This window comes from Eptesicus fuscus, chromosome 6 (assembly GCF_027574615.1).
Source record: "Eptesicus fuscus isolate TK198812 chromosome 6, DD_ASM_mEF_20220401, whole genome shotgun sequence".
NCBI lineage: Eukaryota > Metazoa > Chordata > Mammalia > Chiroptera > Vespertilionidae > Eptesicus > Eptesicus fuscus.
This window is the reverse complement of record NC_072478.1, coordinates 30,743,369-30,757,987: the sequence shown is the minus strand read 5'-3', so window position 1 is coordinate 30,757,987 and position 14,619 is coordinate 30,743,369. Positions and strand designations below refer to the sequence as shown.

Here is a 14,619-nt window from a genome sequence, read left to right as displayed (position 1 = left end):
ATAACCTGTTTGTAGTTAAATATTTAATTTTCAAACCATCTTTTGTGGTTATTTTAGGTCTCTGAGTTTGCAAGACTGCCACGCAGGCCTCCCCTGAGCTTGTCAGGTTAGCATGTGGCTCCTTTCGTCCACAGAGTCAAACCGTGACCAGTTCATAGGTTGATGCTCAACCACGGAGCCACACCAGCCCGGCTATTTTGTAACTTTTTAAAGTGTTGGTTGAAAAACATTGGGATCTCAGGGTAGGTTTTCCAGACAAAATACAGGACTGACAGTTACATATGAATTTCAAATAAATAGTTAATGTTAGATAAATAACAAATACTTTCCTTGCATCACTGTGTCCAAATATTGCATGGCGTAGTTCCATTAATAAATTACTCATTTTTTAAATAAAATTCAAATTCTAACTGCCTTCAAGGTGTTTTCACTAAATCTGGCAGTCCCAGCCAGAGGACTTATCCCACTTGTTCACAGGGATCCCTATGGCCTCCCTTAATGTTTTGTGTGTTTTTTTGGAGAGTGGTAAAACACACAGGATATAAACTGAGCATTTCAACTACAGTCACAGTTTAGTTATCAACACTTTCTGGACAAATGAAGGCCCCGCCCCCGTTTCCTAGCAAGGTAGCCACACCCCAGCTCGCAGGGCGTGGCCCAAAGCGGTCACGTGATGCGGCCGTCCAGCCTTACGTAGAGCAGGCTGGCCGGCCTGCCGGGGCTTGCGTGAGTACGTGCGTCTGCACGCGTGCGCAGACGGCTCCTCCCTGTGCACCGGGGCCCGGCCCGCCTTCCGGGTTCTTATAGCGCCGCGGGCGGCGGTTGGCGACGGGGACGGCGGCGACATGGCGGCGGCACTACTCGTGGTTCTGGGGCTCGTCCTGCTGGGCGTCGAGAGCGGCTCCGGGGCGGGTGAGGACTGGGAGGGGCGGGCAAGAGCCGCAGGCGAGCGCGGGCTCGGCCTCCGGGGTCCTCCGGCAGGGGCGGAAGGGGATACCCGGAGAGCTCCGAGGGCGGGAGTACCGGGGTCCGGAGGCACCAGGTGTTTGGAGGCACCCACGGGACTCCCCGCCGAGGTAGTGTGTGGGGAAACCTTGACTTAGGGGACTGAGGTCCGACAAGGGAGATCCCAGGAGGTGAAGTCCTAGGTTTTCGACAGCCTGGGGGAGGGACGGGGTCCGGGAGTGGCCTGGCCCCTTGGGAGGGATTCTGGAGGCGGCCTCCCATACTCTCCCTGCAGGAAAGAGACCGTCCGCCTGGGTCTTGCAGCGTCTCCTTTGAACGGGAGCCCAGGAGCCTGGGGAGGTAGCTTGAGGATGGGCCCCCGCCCGGGGTGTGCTGGGGCGAGGGGTGCGGCGGGGGGCCCCCTGGACTCCCCGGACCCTTGGCTCTCTTCTGGAAAGCAGGCTGTTGTTCTTAAGTGGACGCTGGAAGCGAATGCATGTGAGTGTCCCTGAGGCAGGCGGCTCTGGGGTTGGCAGGGATTGTCATTCTTGACGGGATTTAGTTCTGAGTCTTGCTCCGGATATGCCCCTGCTCCTGGTATTAGCACAAACATTTAAGTTGAAACCCTGGTAGAAAGCCAACAGGCTCTGCTGCCTGTTTTTCTGATTTCTCGGCACAGATAAAACGTCTAAGTCCACCTACCTCCCTTTACAGGGGTGGAGTAGGCTGGGAGGGAGGGGGGATATTCCAAGGTCACCATAAGGTCGTCCCGGCCACTAGTAAAGAGCAGGAAGTGGAGAGAGTTTTTGCCGAATATCATCCGGCATTCAGTTTTAGAGCTCTTCTTGGGAATGGACAGATGTGTGGTTTGAATGCTCATGAGAAATGGACTGAGGTATAGTTTTCCAGGGCAAGGCCTGATAGAGACGTTTTTTCCCCGGATGAAGACTTCCCATTTGGTTCTGGGTTAAAGATTTCTAGTGACCAGAATGTAGGGAACAAAGTGCAGACCAGAATGGTCTGGGGCTCTTGTGGGGAGGCAGGACCTGTTGGGCTCTGAGAGGCTTGTCAGCTGTCCTGGGCAGGAGCCCAGAGAGACTGCCTCTAGTAGAAGCTTCACTGGGTTGTTCCTGATCTATTTTATGGTCTCAGTTCGCCTCTTTTGTCTTCATTATAATCAAAACAGCCATTTATTGAATGCTTCTGGGTAAGGGCCTGTCTTCCTGCCAGCACTCTCTGGAAAGACTCGGGAACCTGTAGACAAGTGAATTAGGAGGACACACAGCTGCATTTGGCAGCTTGAGCCCTTTGGAGATAGCCCTCGATGGCTGCGGACAGCCAGTGGGTGGGAGCCCCTGTGGTCTCGTCTGCTGGGAGCACAGTTCCTAAGTTTGTGCTTCTGAGCCCCAGCCAGGAAGCCAAGAGGGTCTGTGCCATTTTGCATCTTTGGAGCTGTTCTTGCACATTTGCCTGAGTCTGGCTCCCCTGGGACTCCTCTCTGTTTTGTTCTTTCACTTTTGACAGCTCCCCTTTTCCTAGGGTATCTTGGAAAGATCTGAAAGTCTTTCAGAGAACGTCACCACATGTCCCTTTTCTGCCTAGAAGTGTCTTAGTGACAGTGTTTGCCTCTCCTGGCCGGGTCAGCACCCCAGGAATGCTTTGGGGGCTCTGCCAGGAACAGGTTCCTTGACCTGAGCATCAGCATCAGCACCCTGTCCCCTGAGGCCCTGCGTCGCTTATCCTGCCACAAGACCCTGGCTCTCCCTGAGATTACCTAGAATCCTGGTGTGTTGGCCAGACAGGTTGGGAGGGCACGGGCTTTCCAGCTGGGTCCCTTGGGCTGATGACTTGGCCTCCCTGAGCCTCAGGTGAAGGGAGCAGGAGCTGCTTCCTGATGGGATGGGAGGGAGAGGTGAGGAGCCACGGCTGGTATCCCTGAAACATTCTTGGCTCCTATCTGAGCCCTGCAGTGTTGCCATGGGTGGGGAGAGGGCGGGTGCCTTGTCTCATCCTGCAAGTTCCTTGGCTGTTTACCACGAGGCCTGCCTGGCCCTACGCCCCGGCCTGGCTGCCGAGTGGGCACGGAGGAGGGGTAGCTGTTTTTAGATGAAGGTGACCTTACTTGAGAACGTGGGTTACAGTCACGGGGCCAGAATCACAGAATGGAGTTTTCACTTTTCTCTCCCTGGTCTCCTAGTGTTCTAAGGGTGGAGGCTCCTGCCTCTTCTCCCTGTGAATTCTAGGGGTGCTTCCCCCAAGTCACCTGGGCAATGGGTTTGGTCAGGGTTTGCCAGAGGATTGCTTTTCAACCTTTCTCCAGCATTGCTCAATCCCCTCCACCCCCACCCCCTTCCCCACCCTGCGCGGGAGCCTTTTGAGACTATTTTTCCTAATGGCCCTGTCCCAGTGATATTTTAATATCACAGATTTTAACATCACTTATAGCAGCAGGTCTCCGTTGTGTGGTGACCCTGGGTAGGGCAACAATCCTTGTAATGCCTAAGACATCCCCCTGAGAGTGTTGTGGCCCTATTGAGAATGCACGAGAGAGATGTGGTAGCATGGTGGCCAGCTCACAGGAGGCTCCTTGGTGGGAAGGCTGGCAGGTGGCCCAGGTGGGGCCTTGGTCCCCTGCTGTTCATGGCCCTCAGGCTGGAACAGGGGTGTCTGCCTACGGGGCTTTAGGCTCACTTTTGAGCCACCTCATTCTCCCACAGGGAGGCAGGTGCAGCTGAGACAAGATCTGACTGACCTCCTTTCTAGCAGCTTCTGGGTGAGGGAATGAGAGCACAGATGGGGGTCCCAGGCTCTAGAGTGGAGAGAGGCAGGCCTCAATAGGGCTGCCTTGGCCTCAATTCGTACCCTGACTGCTCCCAGCTTTTCATATAGCTGCTTGTTTCACAATCTTGGAAATTTTGATTCCTAAGTAGTGTGGATTACCAGGAGGCTTCCAGGACAGGCAGTGGAGCTTCTAGCTTCACGCCCCTGTCTGGTTGTAACTGTGCCTGTCCTGAGTCCTGTGAGTTGCTTTTGGGCCACCGCAGGTAGGGAGACTTGAAGGTCCACTTGTTCCTGGGGCTTTGGGGCCATCTTGTCCCAGAACAGATAGCCTGAGGCCCCAAAACCTCCTGGCCAGCAGTCTGTGCTCTCCTACACGCAGCAAGGGAGCAGTGTGCATGTATGCACATGCATATGTGTGCAGGTACACATCTATGTGTGTGCCTGCCCCTATCACCCACATATGCACACATGTAGTGGTGCATGTATGTACATGGCCTGGGAGCAGATGGGTGCCCCAGCCCCAGAGGCCTCCTTCTATTTCCTGTCTGGCTGTTGAACTTTTTAAAAAATATATATTATATATTTTTATTGATTTCAGAGAGGAAGGGAAAGGGAGAGAGAGAAACATCAATGGTGAGAAGGAATCATTAATTGGCTGCCTCCTGCATATCCCTTACTGGTGATCAAGCCCACAACCCGGGCATGTGCCCTTGCCTGGTATCGAACCTAGGACCCTTCATTTCCCAGGTGGATGCTCTGTCCACTGAGCCAAACCAACTAGGGTTGGCTGTTGAACTTTTTGCTTCATCCCCTGCTTGCCTGGAATTTTGAGTCATCGTGTCCTCTTTTAAAGAAAGCCAGCAAGTGGCCAGTGGTGGGTCAGGAGGACTGGCCTGCTCAGGAAGAGACCCTGCCTGGCTGTGCATGTGTCCTGTTCACAGCCAGGCCACCATCCTCCCAGACTAAAAACACAGCTGGGCAGCTGGGTCTGCATGTGTCAAGTTCGCAGTGGGACAGGATGGGGGTGCCAATAGCCCACTGAGGACATAAGTGCCAGGCCCCTAGCTCTTGCCCTGGGACCCAGTGCAGGTGTGGGGGCAGTACTGCACCCTCAGGGCATGCTGATCTCAGCTGCCCATGGATCATGTCAGATCCAGCTGTGATGTCTCTTGAATAAAGTTTTCCTGCTGCCCTTTGGGTTTTGAGGTTTAATTTTCTTTTGTTAATCATCCGGGGATATTTTTCCCATTGATTTTAGAGAGAATGGAAGGGGGGTAGGGAAGGAAAGAGAGAGAGAGAAACATCAATGTAAGAAAGACACATCAATTGGTTGCCTCCCACACATGCCCTGATTGGGGTTGGTAATTGAACTGTGACCCTTTGGTGCCCAGGCTGATGCTCTAACCACTGAGCACACTGGCCATGGCTTGAGATTTAATTTTCTTAATGACTAACCCAGTCTCTCTATGAATGGGTGAGGCTGAGCAAGCTTTGCTTATGTAGTGAGAACCTGGTGTCCAGTGGATGCAGAATACCTTTCCTGTCATTTTCCTCTGGATTGGCAGTTTTAGGCCTGAGCCAGAGGTTTGCTGCCCAAGGAATCAATTTGTACTGTTGCTGAGTTCCAGGCAGCTAAGATAAGCATTCAGACAGGGATCACTACCTTAGCAATTCTGCCCAAATTTCATGTGTTTTGTTCTGTGATTTCACAGTTTTGCTCTAAAAAGTCACTATGTGTCCCCAGTGAGGAAGCAGGTGTCCAGGTGGAGCAGACCTGCTGAATGGCTGCTAGACTGCTGGGTTTCTTGTAGCTGCTTTTCTGGAATGGTTGACTCTGAGAAGTTGTTCAAATATAGTCTCATATTCTGCTTTTTTGCCTAGCTTTATACCACTGGCTTCTCCCCACAAACTAAAAGGAAAAGAAGCTCATTGCATACAGTTATGGCTGGATTTGTTTATGCTCAATCCTGTGGGCATAGCTTTTAGAAGAGATGCCTCGCCCTGAGCATCATCCCAAGCATCAAAGGTTGCTGGTTTGATTACCGGGTCAATGTGCAGGTTGAAGGCTTGATGCCCAGTAGGGGGCGTGCAGGAGACAGCTGATAGATGTTCTGCTCTCACATAGATGTTTCTCCTCTCCTTCTCCCTTTCTCTCTAAAAATAAACCATTACAAAAAAAAAGCCATAGCCAGTTTGGATCATTGGCCCGTGGACTGAAGGGTCTTGGGTTCGATTCTGGTCAAGGGCACATACCCCAGTTGTAGGCTCAATCACTGGCCCCAGTTGGGGTGCATGCAGAGGGCAACCAAGGACATCCCCAGGGTTCCAGCCTATGGGTGACCATCCTGGAAAAACAGACACTTCTGAGTAAAGCTCTGCTTCGGAGTGGTTCCAAAGAAGACAAATGGAGGCCAGTGTGGACAGCCCTATGGTGCCTGGGACCCTGTGATGGTGGGCAGGGGTGTCCCCACAGCACCTGTCCCAACCTAGGGACGGCTCCGGTGTGGATATGGGTGTGCTTGCTGCCCCACCAATGGTGGCATGGCTGGGCAGTGGCAGGCCTGCCCTCAGAGGTCTCCATTTCCCGCACCCTCAACTTCTGGTCCATGGAACACCTGCCTGGCTTTTTTTTTTTTTAATTGATTTTTTACAGAGAGGAAGGGAGAGGGATAGAGAGTTAGAAACATCGATGAGAGAGAAACATCGATCAGCTGCCTCCTGCACACCTCCCACTGGGGATGTGCCCGCAACCAAGGTACATGCCCTTGACCGGAATCGAACCTGGGACCTTTCAGTCCGCAGGCTGACGCTCTATCCACTGAGCCAAACCAGTTTCGGCATCTGCCTGGCTTTTTATCTGAACACTGGGAGGGCTGGGTTTCACCTCCCATCCCTGGTCCCTGAGGAGGAGTTCTCCCAGCTTACTACCTCCAGTCTCTTGTGCTTCTCACTTTCTGATTCCTATTGATTTTCACATTTTGATTCTTCAAGAGACCATCTGAAACTAACGGGAATATTTGCCTAATTGGAAATCGAGTTGAAGGGCCTTTACTCGATTTGAGTCCACCCTCAGTGTCCTGGGCAGGACAACATATTGTCTCCTGTACAGTGGTTTTGTGGCTGTTGTGAGTGGGCTGTGGGAACTCTTGAGCTTCAAGGAAATTAGGATCTATTCTGGGCTGGACCCACGAGTTGGGACCCTGGGTGGGTATTGGTCTCTGTTCCCACACCTGTGATCCATGTCTCCTTGACAAAACCTGCATTGAGCCCTGCATCCTGCCCAGTAGCCCATCACACCCAAAGCCCATTAATTCTGTAGGAGGTATCCTTCCTGAACATGCCATGTGATTCAGACTTGTTAACAAGGCTGTGTGTGGAGGAGCCACTGTAAATTAGCTGCGGGACAAGTAGGCAGGTGGCTGTGGGGTCACAGGCTTTGTCCCTCTCTGGTCCCTTGGCTAATCTCCTCTCACTTGGCCACACAGGGAGCAATATCTCGACTTCCATAGTTGATGTTGGCTCCAAAACACGCCTCACCTGCACCTTGGATTCCAGTGACACTGCCATCCTGGGACACCGCTGGATGAAAGGGGACAGTGTGCTGCAGGAGGACTCGAAGCCCGATCTGACAACGCAGTATGAGTGCGTGAGGCCCATGGAAGCACCCAAGCCCCATGTCCCGCTGGTCCTAGCAGAAGAGGGGTGGGCCTCATTTCAGGGAGCTGGTTTCACTCTGGGCCCCCTGTTGCCCTGTTTGCTCTGATGTAGTCTCGCTGATAACAGCCATGTGGTCAGCAGGAATGAAAGCTGTGATCCGTGGGGCTCACTTTGGACAGACGTTAGATACAAGCTCTGTTCATATCCCTCAGTTGTGAAAAACTCAGGAACCAGGGAGGGACCAGTAGCTGCCAGACATCACGGCCTCCATGACCCTTTCCTTTTCTTCCAGGTGCTGAGGGGAGGGGGGCACTACAGGAGTCCCCCTCAGCCTGGAATCCCTGTGTTCCCAGTTTATTAAGGTCTTGGGCACTCAAAGCTGCCCAAGCTGAAGCCTTGTCTTAACTGAGCCCCAGCCAGCTCTGGAAACAGCTCTGTTGTTTATGGGCTTCTAGGGTCATTGGTTTGGGTGCCAGGTCAGGAGTGGGGCCAGACCCATCTGCCATCCCCAAAATCACCTCCGTTCTTGATGGGATATGGACAGTATGTGCCCTCCTGCAGGATCTCCTGATCATGACCTCCGAGGCTTGTTCTGGCCCCACAGGGTCACCGGTAGAGGGTCAACTCATGGCTGCGTCTGCTTGCAGGGTAGACACACACGAGAGCGCAGGACAGTACTTATGCACCTTCCTCTCGGAACCTACAGGCAGATCCACCAGCGTGAATGTGAAGGGTGAGTCAACGTGAAGGGTGAGCGGCTTTATGGCCCCCAGAGCACGTAGGAAGGGGCAGGCTCATCCATCCCTGGGGTGAGAGGAGCCGCACACTGAAGGAGGGTTGGCTCCTCCAGTCTGTGGGACTCAGGCTCCACTGTGCTCTGCTCCCCACCAGGCCCCCCCAAGATTAAGGCTGTGAAGAAGTCAGAGCATGCTACCGAAGGAGAGACAGTTGTGCTGGCCTGCAAGTCTGAGTCTTTCCCCCCAGTTACCGACTGGTTGTGGTACAAGATAAACGATGATGGGGTCCAGGTGAGGGCTGCACCAGCCTGGGGTGGGGCAAAGGCCTGGGCCTGTGCCCTACAAGGTCTGCCTGTCCCCAGGTTTTCACCAATGCGTCCCAGAGCAAGTTGGTGGTGTCCTCGGAGACCAAGACGGAGTTGCACATCCAGAACCTAGACCTGGAGGCAGACCCTGGCAAGTATGCCTGCAATGGCACCAATACAGAGGGCACTGACCAGGCCATCATCACACTGCGTGTACGCAACCGCCTCGCTGCCCTCTGGCCCTTCCTGGGTATCGTGGCTGAGGTGCTCGTGCTTGTCACCATCATCTTCATCTACGAGAAGCGGCGGAAGCCGGACGAGGTCCTGGATGGTGAGCTTGCCCCATGCCCTCTGCTCCCACCTGTAGGGACCTGGACACCATCCTGAAATGCAGTGTAATGGAGAGCGTTTGGGGTTGAGGGACAACCCCCTCTTATAGGTCAGGGTCAGGTCCCCAGGCTTCTCAGGAGCTGCTCCACCTTTTTATTTTTTTAAATTTATTTTTATTTATTTTAGAGAGAGAAACATCTATTTGTTGTTCCACTTATTTATGCATTGATTGGTTGATTCTTATATGTGCCTTGACTGGGGATTGAACCTGCAACCTTGGCATATCAGTGCTCTAACCAACTGAGCTACCCGGCCAGGGCCTCCTGCCACACCCTCTGAGGCTGGGATCTGCTGCCTCCATAGCCTCACTTGGCTGCTAGCAGGTATCCTCTAGGGAGCATCTGCCCTCAGTTGCTCAGCCTCCCTTCACATCAGCTGCTTGGGTCCAAGGGCCAGGGCCAAGCAAGCCTGTGACTACCTGATGAAGCTCAGGAAACCTAAGGCGCCCAGGCCAGGTGAGGGCACCTGCATGCCTACCTGCAGGTGGACAAGGAGAGCAGGCAGGGCTCCCGGAGGCCCTTGGGCTGACCCCATAGCTCATTTTGAGGGTACATGTCCCAGGGATGGACTGCCTCCCCACATGACCAGTCCCTGCAGCACAGGAACCACCTCTGACACCTGTTCTTCTCTTGCACATGGCTTGGCTGCGCGTCTGCACAGATGAGGACACGGGCTCTGCTCCACTGTGAGTCCTGGCCTGGCTGAGCGTGGGGGGATGGGGAGGTGGTGTGGGCAGGATTGGAGGAGCTGCTGACCTGGATGCCCTTCCATCTGTGACTGGGGGTGGGGGGCAGTTGTCTTGTCCTCCTGAGCATTGAAAAGCCCCCTCCTGTCCCCAGGAAGAGCAGCGGGCACATGAATGACAAAGACAAGAACGTCCGCCAGAGGAACGCCAACTGAGTGAGCAAGTGAGTGAGGTGAGGAGCGTGACAGGGTGGGAGTGAGGGCTCCTGCCCTGCCAGAGCTGGCGTCTGAGTGCCCCTTCCTTCCTGCAGGCAGTGAGGAGGAGTCCGCAAGGCCTGAGCTGCTGTCCAGAGGAGCCAGGTGTTCCAGGTGTTCCTGGTGTCCGCACCATTCCAAGTCCTCTCCCCTTAAAGGAAACCTACCTTGCAAAGTAGACCACACTGTTGACTCAAATCACATGTTTTCTCTTATTTTTTAAAGAAACTAAGCTAGAGTTTTCTCTATGTAGAATTCCATTCCTTAGGGGTTTTGTTTTTTTATTTTTAAGAGCACTCCAGGGGAGCTGCGCGGTTCTGTGGGAAGCCCCTGCTGTCCCCTGCCTATCCTCTCCTTGTTCCTTCCTTCCACCCCCAACCCGTACCCTTGGTGTCCCCTGGGCATTTAATTTAGCCTCTAGTCCGTCATGCTGGGGGGCTGTGGAGGGCAGACTGGCTTTTCCCTGAGACAACTCCTTCCACAGCTCACCTCCTGAGGCCGCTTTCTGCTGCTTCACTGCCCTTTTCAGGAGGTCATAGGTCACAATGCCTGGTGTCCTGCCTGCCTGAAGCAAGTCCCGTCACATCACTGCAGGTCTATGTGACCTGGTTCAGCCTGACTTCATGGCCACCCCTCAGAGTATCCCCCTCACTGCTCCTGCCCTCCCCACGCTGGGGGAGGGGCGTCTGGATGACCATCATGGAGTGGGAGTTGCTGTAACAGTCCCATTCGCACCTGTGCCCATGGTGACTGAAGAAAGCCCCTCCCCAGTTGGGCCTGAGGTTTCTTCCTTCATAGCATCCTGACTTACATGGGAGCCCCCAACCCCACCTGCCTGCTCACCAATAAAGGCTGACCCACCTCTCCCACTCCTGGCTCCTGTCTGTGCCTGTCCTGAATCTTACCAGGAGAGTTCATAGGGCAAGCGCTAAGCTGTACTGAGACCCAGAGGTTGCAGTGCACGTAAGAGCCAGGCAGTTCAGGGTGGAATGAAGCTGAGCACTTGGATTGGGAGATTTGTTCCTAGGACAAGGGGTAAAAGGACTGGTGGGCAGGCCACAGGACCATGGGGGGCCTGTACCAGGTCTGAATGGAATGATTGGTCACCAAGTTTTAGAGGTCCTGGACAATTCCTGGGATCCTTCCCACTGGCTCCCCAGTAAGGGATAGCAGCCTCTACCCACCCGTCCTGTGTGGCCTGTGAGTGGCCGGGGCAGCCGGGACTCCCCAGAGCTGTGTAGGGGAAGGTGCAAGTGGGAGCACCTGGAGCCTGGCCTCTTGGGACTGTTCCAGCTGAGGAGGGCTGGGCCCTAGAAAGCAAGAAGGAGGTGCCTGCTCATCCAGACTGCACCCCGACAGGTGAGGTATGGACAGGTTGAAGGGCCAGGGAGCATTCTGGTGGAGCAGGAGGTCTCAGGAGGGACGGCCTCACTGAACCCTGGACTAGCAGGTACCATATGGGCTCCCACCTGGTACAGTGGGGAAACTGAGTCCAAGAGAGGGGAAAGAGCTTGTCCCGGCTAAACCCATTTCCACACCTAGGGAACTCCTGGACACGGGCTCAGACTGTAAGCAGGTCTGGGTGAGGGTTGTGGGGAGCATTGGACCAGCTCTTCCCGGGTCTCCAGAGAAGCAAGCTTTTTCCAGTGTTGGGGAAAGGTGCAGCATAACTGCCACAAAGCTGACACTATCGGCTATGCCCACAGCCACCAGGTGCCCATCCACTGACCAGCACTTCACTGAGCCCTCTAAGGCCACAGCTGTCAGCTACCAGTCTGATTTCCCCAAGTTTCTGGGGGGAGAATAGAGGGTTCTTTAAAGGCTCCCTCACCCTGTTTGTCCTGCACCCCACAGCCTGGGAAAAGCCACCCCTTATTTCACAGAAAGGAACCAAAGTTGCTCCATGCCAGAAAACCAAAGCCTGGTTATTGGGGATGTCCCTACCCGGCCCTATCCTCTGGCCGCCACCAGAGGGTGCCACGTGCACACTGCTGAGCGGGATGGGCCAGGGAAGTAAATTCACAGAGCCCCTTGTTTTTTATTTAATTACCTTTTTTTTTTTTTTTTTTTAAATATATATTTTATTGATTTTTTACAGAGAGGAAGAGAGAGGGATAGAGAGCCAGAAACATCGATCAGCTGCCTCTTGCACACCCCCTACTGGGGATGTGCCCGCAACCAAGGTACATGCCTTGACCGGAATCGAACCTGGGACCCTTGAGTCCGCAGGCCGGTGCTCTATCCACTGAGCCAAACCGGTTTCGGCCTTTTTTTTTTTTTTAATATTTTATTGATTTTTTTACAGAGAGGAAGGGAGAGGGATAGAGAGCTAGAAACATTGATGAGAGAGAAACCTTGACCAGCTGCCTCCTGCACACCTCCTACTGGGGATGTGCCCGCAACCAAGGTACATGCCCTTGACCGGAATCGAACCTGGGACCTTTCAGTCCGCAGGCTGACGCTCTATCCACTGAGCCAAACCGGTTTCGGCTTAATTACCTTTTAACAATGTTTTTATTGATTTTAGAGGGAGAGAGAGAAACATCTATTGGCTGCCTCCTGCATGCTCCCCCTGCTGGGCATCCAGCCCACCACCCAGGTATGTGTGCCCTGGTCTGGATCCAACCAGCAACCTCTTGATTCATGGGTTGATGCCCAACCACTGAGCCACACCAGTCTGGTGGGAGCCCCTTGTTTTTACTGCCTGGTCCTGTGTGCCTTCCAGCTGGACACACCTGAGTGCCAACCTCCCTGAGCCCAGGGGTCCCTGGGAACCCACCACTTGAACTTTTCTGTGGCCCGTAAGTTACACATGCCTACTCATGCTCAGCAACATTGGTTGGGCACCAATGATATACATGGGGCTGAGGAGTCTTTGGAGAGGCCTGAGGTCCAGTGGGAAGAGCCAAACCCGTGATGAGGTGACAGTGAGGCTGACCCCTCACTAGGGATGGCTTGGCTAGGCCTCCTGGCCAGCCTCTCCAACGCTGAGGGCTTGAGTGGGTGTTTGCTTGCTTGGGGTCAGATGAGGCAGCTGCACTGGGTTCTTCAAGATGGGCAATGCTGCCCCAGTTGGGTGGCTCGGTTGGAGCATTGACCTGTGCACCAGAGGATGGTGGGTTTGGGGTACATACCTGGGTGCAGGTTTGATCCCTGGTTGGGAGTGTGGGAGGCAACCAATCAATGTTTCTCACATCAATGTCTCCCCCGCCCCCGCCATTCTTCTTTTTCTAAAATGATTTTAAAATTTGTTTTTGAAATAAAAGATGGCCAGGGCTATGGGGTGAGATGTGATTTTTGTGGAGCACAGAGCAGCAGATGGAGGGTATAGCATGGAGAGGTGAGCAGGACTCGGCCTCCTTGGCAGGTTTACATAAAGCATCCTTCCTCCAGGGAGAGATGCTGCTCATGGTGTGTAGATCGCCATCCACTTCTGTGCACATAGAAAATAAACATAATTAGCAACTGGGCCAGCAGCCTGGTCCTTTTCCTCACACTAGGTATTGTCCCTTCATCCACTCAGCAAGCAGCCCTGTGCCAGTGCGGGGTGTTCTTGGCGACAACGCACTGAAATCTACCTCAGTTTCCCCAGGGGTGAGATAGAGAAATCCAAGCAGCCAAGTCTGGATTTATGAGAACATCTTTGGCAAGTGCTCGGAGGGTTCAGGAACCAAGGTCTCAGGGTTACAGCCTGCTCAGGGCAGAGGGGCTGTCAGATGAACAAGGGCCCAGCCCCCAGACTGCTTTGAAATATTCCACCTGCTTCTCTGGGACACCATGAGCACAGGGACTGTGGTGGAGGCCTCTGTGGGCCTCCCTGAGCCTCTGCATCAACCCCCATCTGATGTCCATCTCAGACTACCTCTACCTGAAACAAAAAGGGCTGTCAGACTGGGCCTCCCACCCCTCCTGACCCCCGGCAGAGGTTCTGGGGGCAGTGAGCTCAGCAGGGAAAGGAAACCCAGATGAGTCCTAAGTCAGCACAACTGGAGACCCCACCCTATGGTGCAGACTGAGGCCCTGGGGAGGGATGCTCTGCCTAAGGTCACTTGCCACTTGGGGTGGACACAATGGTGTTTAGACATGCCACCCCCCCTTCCTAGAGGTGAATGTGGGGTCCCAGTCCTGCCACGCATGGCTGGCCGGCCAGTCAGTATTTCTTGAGTGTGGCCATGGATTTTCCAGGTAGCTCTTGAAACTTAAACTCCAGGGCTCCTCACTGGTCCCCAAACTATGGACTTTAGGGCTTTGAACCTGGGTCTGCCCCAGCTGCTGAGAGGGGTGTGAAGTGGTGGCTGAGAGGTCATGATCAATGCTGTGGGGTGGCCTCGAGGGAGGGGAACAATGGAGTAATAGCCTGGAGGCCTGGCTATAGCGGAGGCCTGTGTGCCCAGAGCTCTGGATGGTGGGAGAGACAGGTTCCTTTCAAAGCAACTGGGGAGTCAGGAGCAGTTTTAGGCAACAGACCATTATAAACTTAGAGTTTTATACTTGTCTACACAGTCTAGCCCTATGCTGCCATCTCTGGGTGTCATCTACACTCATCCCCTAGGTCCTCAATATCCCTTCCCACACAAGGCAGGCACAACCTACCTCAGGGCCTTTACACAGGCTGTTCCGTCTGCCACTCTTCCTGCAGATGATACAACACTGCCTCTCCCTCCCTCCAGGTCTTCATTCAGACATCACCTCCTGGGGCCTCTGGACATCACACCACACACCTTCCTTACCTCTTTCATGGCTCTTCATAGCTGTGTAGCACTTACCACCTGCTAAAGGACAATATGTTGCCCTAACCAGTTTGGCTCAGTGGAAAGTGTATCGGCCTGCAGACTGAAAGTTCTTGGGTTCGATTCCGGTCAAGG

General features: G+C 53.9%; 1 protein-coding gene across 3 annotated transcripts; it reads left to right on the top strand.

Moving 5' to 3' along the window:
* The first annotated feature begins 744 nt into the window (after positions 1–744).
* BSG (basigin (Ok blood group)) lies at positions 745–10,623 on the top strand. 3 transcript variants are annotated; one of them, XM_028159316.2, is made up of 8 exons: positions 745–912; positions 7,212–7,368; positions 8,031–8,116; positions 8,275–8,411; positions 8,483–8,756; positions 9,476–9,500; positions 9,655–9,732; positions 9,811–10,623. In XM_028159316.2, exons 1-7 carry the CDS (start codon positions 846–848, stop codon positions 9,713–9,715), a joined length of 807 nt encoding a protein of 268 aa, XP_028015117.1. In that variant the 5' UTR covers positions 745–845; the 3' UTR covers positions 9,716–9,732; positions 9,811–10,623. The 3 variants fall into 3 exon arrangements, with proteins under 3 accessions (XP_028015117.1, XP_054573558.1, XP_054573557.1); XM_054717583.1 differs by lacking the exon at positions 745–912 and adding an exon at positions 1,302–1,443 and having other exon boundaries at positions 9,655–9,723; XM_054717582.1 differs by lacking the exon at positions 745–912 and adding an exon at positions 1,302–1,443.
* The last annotated feature ends 3,996 nt before the right edge of the window (positions 10,624–14,619 follow it).

What these genes read in the sequence shown, in the direction of transcription:
- BSG (XM_054717583.1), top strand. Translation starts at nt 1,317, where the DNA reads ATGGGCCCCCGCCCGGGGTGTGCTGGGGCGAGGGGTGCGGCGGGGGGC. An exon ending in TAAACGATGATGGGGTCCAG is followed by an intron (nt 8,412 to 8,482) that starts GTGAGGGCTGCA and finishes GCCTGTCCCCAG; the next exon opens with GTTTTCACCAATGCGTCCCA. An exon ending in GACACGGGCTCTGCTCCACT is followed by an intron (nt 9,501 to 9,654) that starts GTGAGTCCTGGC and finishes TCCTGTCCCCAG; the next exon opens with GAAGAGCAGCGGGCACATGA.